The 10449-nt window shown below is 37.1% G+C and overlaps 1 protein-coding gene across 2 annotated transcripts in view; it reads right to left on the minus strand.

The window, feature by feature from the left end:
* The window catches only part of GRID2 (glutamate receptor, ionotropic, delta 2), a 2375079-nt gene that overhangs the window by 413122 nt on the left and 1951508 nt on the right, over positions 1-10449 (minus strand). For both annotated transcript variants that reach the window (XM_006894480.1, XM_006894479.1), the window contains one exon: positions 10148-10286. In XM_006894480.1, coding sequence (XP_006894542.1) covers positions 10148-10286 — 139 coding nt within the window. The remainder of the gene's footprint in view (positions 1-10147; positions 10287-10449) is intronic.

Consider the following 10449-nt stretch of genomic DNA (forward strand, 5'->3'; position numbering starts at 1 on the left):
AGATGGAAGTTGGTCCAAGACTTAAGAACAATAAATGACATATTTGAGTCTCTAAATCTTGGTTCCTAACCTTTATACTATAATAGACAAAGTGCTAGTCAATAAGCCTTTTATTTTAAGAACTACCTTCCCCCTGTAACTTGACTTGTGCCACTGTTAGAACCTCTTCTTGGAATATTATTGCTTTTAATTTTCGAATCATGTACTTTTAACTTGTTAGTTAAATTTGTGTCTTCTAGGCTACAACAGTTCCATGATGTATCTTCAAGGATATGAACATGTATGGTTAAGTACAATTGATAACACTGTATCTAAATTCCAAATCAATCTCCACAAGAGTCTACATGTTTCCTGTTGCCAAAGGGGCCCCTTAGAGTAGTGAGATAAGATCTTCATCCTGAAACCTACAGTGTTCCTTTACAGCAGGAAGTAGCTAAGAGAATATGCCGTCCCCTTTTCCTTATGAATCAGGATGAAATCTCTCTCAGGGAGGAGTGATAGGGAATGGCAAAGGACACACTGACAAAGGAGATTAATCAGAACTGGTTTTGACAAGCACTGTGGCCAATTGCACAATTAAAACAAACTTTCAAGGAATATTCAACCTGAATCCTTCTGATCACATGGAGATTTTTGAAAGTAAAAAAAAAAACACAAAAAACTCTCTTTCCCATGAAAAGTCTATTAGATTTCTCCTACTAAGCTTTTAACTGTTTCTGTCAACAGTCTGTTCAAATTAAGCTCCTTTTTGCCACCCTCTCCTCTCCCCCTTTCTCACTGGCATACTCCTTTAAGCACACTCTGCCAGTTCTGGTCTAGACAAGCAACTTTGAAAGCTTAGGCTGAATTTGGGTTGGTACATGTGTGCCAATAAAACAAAATATTTGAGTTGGAAAAATGTGCATTGACATTCCATAACAAGCAAATCTTTTGAATATAAATAAATAAAAGTATATCATTGGATGGTACTGAGGGGCAAAAATTTTGCCTTTTCTTAGAAGAATTAGATGTGAATTTTCCAAGAAACTCTGACATCAGTTGGAAATGCAACTTTAAATGTTTCCAAGAAACAGTTCAGGCAATTATGTTTACTAACAGAGCTGATGCATGAAATTAGACAGTAATTTTCTTCCAAAGTTTACGGAGAGACTAGGTCTTCTTTCAACTTCTTTGACTCGGATTTTTTTCGTTCCCAAAATTATCCTGGTGATAAGATTAAAAGGAAGTGGAGATTTGTTACACCATTAATTTTTAATAATGTGAATTGACATTAGAAAGGAATATTTTAGGGAATTATGATTATCATAAGTTTTCAGAGTGAGGGTTGCAGAGGATGTATACTCGGGGTGAGGGGGGTGCGGGGAGATTGTATGCCAATGAAGGAGTTTTTCTTTTGCTTTTCAAAGAGAAGAGTGAACTGGGGGTGGAGTTTGGGTGGGTAGGGAGAAAAGTGCAACAATGAATGGAAATATAAAATCTCTGTAAATGTTCATTGAAATTAATAAAAAAAGGAACACTTTCTTAAAAACTGAATGTCCATTATTTTTAATGTTGGATCTATATATGAGGGGGAAATGATATGAGTTTCATTTTCCATTATATTTTACTCTTGGAGAAACTCAAGGGGTGTACAAGTTGTTAGAGATCTGTGTGCTACTGTTGTTGTTTGCTGTTAATTACTGTTGAGTCGAGCACGACTTCTAGCCACCCAATGAACAAAAGGGCTGAAGCTCTTCCATAATCACCATCATTTATCAAAGTTCACAGAGTTTCTAGAGAAACAGTGTTTAGGAAGTTGATACAGTATATTATATTATAAAATAGTATACAATAGGAAGCTGTAATGGCCTAGTGGCAAGAAACTGTACTACATCTTGAAGGCACACAGAATCCATCAGCTGCTCTGCGGGAGAAAGATGGGCAATCTCCTCCTGTGTGATTAGCTGCCTCTGAAAACCTGCTGGATGGTCAGCCATAGGTTTGTTCTGACTTGACCGTAGACAATAACAACTATAGTATGGAAGTTTAGATAGAAACTGATACTGGTCAAGTTATTGTTGTTAAGTGGCCTCAAGTCAACCATGATTGATAGGAAAATTAAACAATGGATCTGAACCCTGCCCTGTGATATGCCACCCTGACCATCTTTGATGTACTCAAGTCCACCGTTACAGTCATTATGTCAAACCATCACACTGAAGGGAGTCTCCTCTTTCACTAACCCTCCATCTTTCCCAGCATGATGGCCTTTTCCAAGGGCTGGTCCTTTCTAACAGCACACTCAGACCATGTTAAATTAAGTTTAACTAACCTTCCTCCAAAGAGTACTCTGACTGAATCTTTTCCAAGACATTTGTGTGTGTGTGTGTGTGTGTGTGTGTGTGTGTCCTTTTGGTAATCTATGGGCTACACAATGCTCTCCCAACATCCCAACTCAAAGGTATCAATTCTTCTTTTGTCTTCCTGATTCATGGTACAGCTTTCAGCTGCATAATAAGTGTTTATGAGGATTATGGTTTGGATCAGGATTAGTCTTCAAATTGACGGCATTGTTCTTCAGGAGAAGTCCTGGACAACAGACTTTCCCATTGCAATATATCTTTTCATTTCCTGGCCACTCATTCCAAGAATGTTGATTATGAATATAAGAAAGACAAAAATTAAAAAAAATATAAAATAATTGACAATATTTTCTCCATCTATCATGATGTTGCCTTTGGCCTAGAAGTGCGGATGTTTTCTTTAAAGGCTATGATCTTTGATCCGCTGCAGCAAGCATTTCAAGTGCTCCTCACTTTCAGCAAAGAAGGTTGTGCCATTTGCATAACATAAATTGTTGATGACTCTTCCTCCAGTCGTGATGCCACATTCTGAACATAGAGTTCAGCTTTGTGAATAATTTGTTCAGCATACAGATTGAATAAGTGTGGGGAAAGGATATAATTCTGATGCACACTACTACAGACCTTAAATAAAGCAATCTTCCCTTGTTCCTTTCAAATGACAGTTTGTTGGTCTAAGTTCAGGCTTACAATGACCACAATTAAGAGTTCTGGGATTCCATTCATCTCAATGTCAGTTACAATTTGTTATGATCCACACAGTCAAAAGCTTTTGCATAGTTGATAAATCAAAAATAGACATTCTTCAGGTATTCTTAATTCAGCCAAGATCCATCTGACATCATCAGTGAAATGCTTACAAAAGATGTTAAAGATATTGGTCACTGATTTCCACATTCTAATAGATCATCTATTTTGAGAATGGGAAAATTAGGAACCTCTTCAATTCAGTTGACCAGTTAGCTGTCTTCTAGATTTCTTGGCACAACTTGGTAAGCACCTTCAGGGCTGCATCTGTTCACCAATATATACCAATAGGTATCCCATTGATATATGGGGCCTTCTTTTTTACCTGTGTCCTCAATACAGCTTCAATGAATTTATCTTCTTTTTTTTTTTCAGTGACTCAGTGTATTCCTTTCATCTTCTTTTGATGCTTCTTAGATCATTTAGAATTTTATTCATTGCATCCTTCACGATTTAACTCAAGGTTTGAATACGTTTTCAGTTCTTTCAGGTTGAGAAATGCTGAGCAAGTTCTCCCCTTTGCTTTTCCATTTCCTCTCTCTGCATTTTCCTTCATAATAGTTTGCTTTATCTTCTCATAATACCCTTTGAGTCATCCAGGCCCCTGGTTGTTGTGTTTTCTCCTCCCCCTGTGGGGTTTTAAGCCAACACCTTTGAGCAGCCTTAAACCCTAGGCAAAGACTCAAGGACCCCACTCTTGGTGGGGTGTAGGGAGGGGAAGAACAGTACACATCAAACATGACCCTAAAAAAATACCTGACTGCAGCGAGAGGCCTGGGTGACACCACTCTGGGAGTTTGTGGCTTTTTGTTTCTTGTGTATGGTGGTCCTGAAGGGCAAGTAAAGGGAATTTTTTTGGGGTCATTTTTGATATGTTGTCTAGGGTTTAAGGCTGCTCAACGGTGTTGGCCTAAAACCCTGCAGGGCCCTCGGCCTGTGTCCTATGGGTCAAATTTATTAATTTTTATTCATTTCTCAAATGATGTAGCAATCTTTTGTCTATTTGCTGAACTGAACATCTTAGTGTTGCTGTGATGCTGCACACTGTTGCATAGTCTTGTCAAATTTCATAATGGTTACCCATTATGTACAGTGTTTGGATGAACTTCCAAATTGATTTGTCCTGGGAAGCAGGAGTGGCATCCACTTCCTAAATTAGATACCTCTGGAAAATCTAAAAACTCTCTAAACTCTATAAATGTACAGAAATGATGGTTGTTATATAACAGAGTTATGTACAGAAAAGATGTTAGTCATAGAACATAGGTCTTTTGTGCAAAACCTACTCTCAGTCATATTCAACTTGATGACACTTAAGCACTGCTAAGTGAAACTAGTGTTGTTTAACTGGAGGAACACTCTTCAACTTTGTACATCACTCTTTGTCAATGTGCTGTATGAAGCAACCTGGGTTGCTGTGATGCTGAACCTTTTACCACTGGGATATCAAATACCAGAATGGCTTCCCAATGTGGACAGTGTTTGGTGGAGCTCCCAACTGTAAAACAGGTTTGGAAGCAGGAGTGGCATCCACATCCTAAACCACATGCCTCTGGAAAGTCTATGAACTTGGAGAAATTAGGACAGTTATGGAAAGACATTAGGTCTTTTGTTCATAGAGTTGTTCTGAGTCGCACTTCACTTGACAATCAACAACAGTACCGTTTAAAATCTTTCATTCATCTCTTTTACTTCAGTAAGTGTTCTCCTTGTTTGGACTTTTCAGCATTCTAGGACAATTTTCAGAGTCTCCTGACATCCTTTTTTCATCTTTTCTTTCTCATCTGTCTTTGTAGTGACCTTTTGTTTCTCCATGGATGTCATCCTTGATGTCATCCCATAATTCATTTGATGTCTCAAAACTATTCTTGAAATGACTAATAAATTTGGGTGGGAAAGACTCAAGGTCACATTATGGATCTTGTGGACTTGTTTTGATTTTCTCCATCTTCAGTCTGAACTTATACATGAGTAATTTTTTTTTTTAAATTTAGGTTGTTTATTTTTCATTTCAATGAACATCTACAGAGATTTTGGGATCCCATTCATTCATTGTTGCACCCTTCTCCCCGAACAAAATGAGTAATTGATGATTTGTTACACAGTCACGGCAAAATATTAAGTACATGCACATTCCACCATAGTGTTTCCAGCCTCAGAAAAAGAAAGAGTAGATCAAGTAAAGAAACTTTCAAACTCACTACACTGTGTCGGGAAATGTATCCTTTCTCCATATCTTTTGAATCTATATGCAGAACAAATTACCTAGGAGGCTGGGCTCTATGAGAAGGAAAGTGGCATCAGGATAGGATGGAGACTCATCAACAACATTATGCATTATGCAAATGATACAACCTTGCTTGCTTTAACTGAGAAGTACCTGAAACACTTGCTGCAGAATGTCAAGAATTACAGCCTTTGAAGCTCAACATCAAGAAAACAAAGATTCTAACCACTGGGCCAGTGGGCAGCATCATGACAGGTGGTGAAGAAATTGAAATTGTTAACAGCTTCAGTTTGCTTGGCTGCACAAGCAACACTCTTGGTACCAGCAGCCAGGAAATCAAAAGATAAATTGCATTAGGAAAGTCAATTTTCAAGGACCTCTCAAGAGTACTAAAAAATAACAATGTCAGTATAGAGATTAAGGTGCACCTGATCCAGGCTGTAGTCTTTGCAATTACTTGCTATACATCAGAAGTTTGCTATACAACGACTAGGAGTGATAGAAGGAAAATTAATGCCTTTGAGCTGTGGTGCTAGAAAAGAGTATTGAATATACCCTGGACCACTAGGAGAACAAACAGGTTCATCCTAGACTGCTCCTTGGAGGCAAGGATTCTGAAGCTTTATCTGACATACTTTGGAGATGTTGCAAGGAAGGACCAGTCCTTGGAGAGGGACATCATGCTTGGGAAATTGGAGCAAAACAGGAAGACCCTCAATTAGATGGAATGACTCAGCGACTGGGGTAGTGATGGTAAGTGTGCCAGAGATCATGAGGTTGGCTCAGGATAGAGCAGGGTTCAGTGCTTTTGCACAACTTTAAGCACCTAACAACCACAAATAACTGTTGTTATAAGGTGCTGCCAAGTTGAGTTTTATGACTGGTAGTGATCTATGAACAGCCTACCTAAACCCTGCCTTATCCTGTGCCATCCTCATCATCTCTGATACACTAGGACCCATTACTGAACTCATAATGTCAATATATTTTGTTGGGGGTTTTCCTCTCCTTTTCTGATTCTCCAAATTTCCAAGTATGATGTTGTTTTCCAAGGAATAGCTTTCCCTAGCTACATATCCAAAGTATGAAAGATGAAGCTTCATCTTCAGTGCTTCCAAGGAACCCTGGATGTACTTTTTCCAAGATATACTTGTTTGTTCTTTTGGCAGTCCATGGGATTTTCAGCATTTGGTGAATAAAATGAATAACTGACATGAAATTGAAATTCATACTCTGAAAGATATTGACTTATTAATTTAACTTCTTAGTTTCTTCATCCCAACAATAAGAACAGTATCTTTAGTGTTGTTCAAGTAATAAAATATAAAAAAATAAGTTTATTATGGGTTACTGATAATATGTACTTCATGAGGTAATTGTAAAGGTTAAATGAGCCAGTGTATATATAATATTAGGCATAAACTCTAGAATCTTGTGTTTAATAAATACTAATGATTATTTTAATGTTAAGAAGCTGTGCTGAAATCCCAAAGGCACACCGTTTGAATCCACCAGTCCCTTGTTGGAGAAGATGGACAATTTCCTCCTGTGGTTAACTACCTTTGAAAATCCTCCAGACGTTAGCTATGAATCAGATCCAACTTGACAGCACACAAGAACAAACAACAATTATTTTAATAAATTTGCTGTTATTTGATCATTTGTTATAGTCATTTTAGTTGCTAGTTCAAAGGTAATATTTATAAGGGTCATAATTTTAAACTTTCCATGAGCTTCACTCTGTTTCATTTATAATTTATGCTTCATATAGAAATGACTACAGAGAAAATAAGGTAGGAAAGTCTGAAGGCTTTGTCTCACAGGTAATGAGGGAAAATAATAACGAGCAAGAATGATGAAAAAAATGGGGAAATTACATTCTCAAAAATGGATTAAATAAGTGAGTGTCTATTAGTTCAATAGTAAAATTTTGAGTTTTCAATTTGAAAACCACAATCAGTTGAAGAACTATTACTTCATTAAAGATCATGAATTGATTTTAATTTTCAGTATACCATTAAAATAGGCTTGTAGCTGCTAACTCTGCTCATTTCTATTTTTTTAAAGAAAAGAATTCATGTTTTCTTTCAAGAATAATAAGTTAAATACCTTATGAATTATCTGTAAATCTATATTCATTTTGAACTCTGGATTTGTGATGTGGATAGAGAGTAATGCTACTAACTCAAAGGTGGGTGATTTGAATCAATCTGCTGTTCTGCAGGAGTAAATGAGTGATCTCCTCCCACGCTATTTACAGTCTCTGAAATCTACTGGGAGGGAAGTTACAAGTTGGTTCCAAGAAATGCATTTTTGAAACATGTTGAGGAATCAATTAGTGCTCTTAAACTTTAGAAAACATCAAACTATCTTGTTTTCAGAAAAATGAAAGGTCATCAGGGAAGTTTTCCTTAAAAGAATATATAGATATATGGATATATATTTACCCAGCTATTCCAATGCTTGGAATATACCCAGAGAGAAAGAGAACTGAGGCTTTATATCAATGTTTATACAGTGTTATTCAATATCACAAGAACATGGAAACAGTTCAAATGTCCAACCACAATCAAACGGATTGAGAAATTATGGTATATTCACATATTGGACTACCTCACAGCACTCAGAGCAATGATTTTTTAAATTAATACCTAACTTGGGAGGGACTGGAGAGCATTATGCTAAGTGAACGAACTCAGTCCCTAAGGACAAAAACTGTATTAGACCATTATTGTAGAATGAATATGAAGTTCCAAGGAGAGGGGAACAAAAAGGTGAGGATGGGTGGGATGGGATTTAATCATAGTGTCACACAATTTGATGGGGGGAGTGTGAAGAAAATGGGCAAGCTTCAGTGTGAAGAAAAAGGTATTCAAACTTTGTAAATAAACCAGTATAAAATAAAATTTTCTATTTGGTGAATTTTACATGGCACGAAACCACAAATACAAAATTAGCAGTGGGAAATCAAAGGTTTTGAATTCTAATGACTCCTGTGAAGGGCTTGTATCAATTAGGCACGACTTCAGTAACCTATAACCTTCTGGCTGTTAGATTCCAAACATTATTAGGATTTAAGCAAGGACATCATGGTTAGCTGTCATTTCCAACCATTTCTGATAGGGAAAAAAGGAAAGAAAAACAAAACCACAGCACTAAGATCACAGTTGTTGTTTGTTGTTTAGTGCTGTTAAGTCACAGAAGACTCATAGCAACCCTGTGAATGAAAGACCTGAACATGTGCATAACTTTCATTATTTCTCCAAGTCCAAAGTGTTTCCAGAGGTAAGCTATTTCCGAAGTGGATGTCATTCCTTCTTTCAAGCTTGTTTTAATCAGGGAACTCCATAAAACACTGTCCACCATGGATAACAATTATCGCTTTTGACACATCAGTGTCACAGTGGTTAGAATCACAACAAGCATGAGTTACCTCTGTACAGCAAATGGATAGACCAGTGCTATACCACTTAGAAGAACCTTTGACTAAAAACAATTAAAAAATGGCCTGAGGGCTGCTGATTAAAATCACCCACCCACCTTTGGCTTGGTAGAATCACTTAACATCCACCAGGCAAACAAAGCTCTCTCATGTTATTGTTGTTAAGTATCAAGGGCCCAAATGCCTTTTTAAATAGGAGGCCAAAATACAATCAACTCACAGAGAATGGCTAATAAACAATGCCCCCAAAGTCTCACCAGAAATCCAAACCTCTGTAGGGTCTGTAGGCTGTAGTTTATCAGTAATGTTGTGATGATATATGATAATCAACAAAACATGGCTACTGGAATATCATTGTTTACCTAGTAATAGTTGTATCTACCAAACCATAGATCTCTCATCTAGTTTGTATGTCTCTAACAGAGTGTAGTATTAAGCAAAATCTTGTAGTTTTAAAATGGAAATTGTTCAGTAAGTTCATCTTTTCTTCCTTTTTACATTGTTGCCCAGATCTGTGTGAAGATCAAAATTCTGAAGATGCGTTGCTCTCCTTGGAAAATGTGAAAAATGGCTCTCAAATACTATCCAAATAATATTTCCATTTAAAAATTCTATTAATTTTTCAGAAGTATCCTATGATACTCTGAAATAATATACTACAAAACTTGTATTCAAAATGAAATTATACCTATATTAGCACATAAGCCATTGTTGTCACAAAGATTCCTATTCAGAGTAACTCTACTCCAAATGGGACTGCTCCATAAAGTTTCCGATGCTGTACATGTTATGGAAGCAGAACGCCACACCATTCTTTTGCGGAGAAACCACTGCACTTGAAATCTGGCTTTTCAGTTAACAGCAGACCACTTAAAAACCATGGCTCCTTTATTTTCAAGTTGTTGTGGTTATTAAAAGGCATTGAAGCAACTGTGACTCATCGCCACCTTATATACACAACAGAACAAAGCTCTGCCCTATTTTGTGTCATCTTCACACTCTCCACTATCCTTAAGCTCACTTTTGCAGTAAATCTGTCAATGTATCTCACTGAGGGTCTTCCTTTCCTTTGTTGACCTTCTGCACTTCCAAGTATGATGCTTTTTATTTCTTTTCTAAACCTGACCCTTCCTGATAACATAGGGAGCTCTGGTGGCATAGTGGCAAAGACCTGCACTGCCAACACAAAGGCATGCAGTTCAAATCCACCAACTTCTCCATGGGAAAAAGGTTGGCAATTACCTCCCGTGTATATATGACTCAGAAAATCCATTGGTGGGGATGGTTCTGACTTGATGGTACACATCAACAACCTAATAACATACCACGTACTCATTCTCAAATGTCTTTGACTACCCTCATAGTGTCTTTTGATTTGTGGCTACTTACTGGATGGAGCTTTCAATGCGAGTGATAGTGAGGAAAGCAGCAAGGTTTGCTGTGTAAGATGAGATGACAATCAGTGCAAAAAGCCACCAAGCTCCCATCATCATTCGAGTAGCCAGAGTCGTGTATGGAACTTCTCCACCTGTGGAAATAAGAAAGGAAATTAAAAGAATATCAATCAATTATGTATTTGATCCAAATTCAATAAACAATTAACTTCTAAGAAGTGAGAACTGTTTTACTTGAGTATGTTGGCATTGATCTCTGAATTTTATTTTCATTCCTTCGTATTTCTCTTTTTTTTT

This window comes from Elephantulus edwardii, unplaced genomic scaffold, assembly GCF_000299155.1.
Source record: "Elephantulus edwardii isolate Elephantulus edwardi_28Jun2011 unplaced genomic scaffold, EleEdw1.0 scaffold00144, whole genome shotgun sequence".
Taxonomy (NCBI): domain Eukaryota; kingdom Metazoa; phylum Chordata; class Mammalia; order Macroscelidea; family Macroscelididae; genus Elephantulus; species Elephantulus edwardii.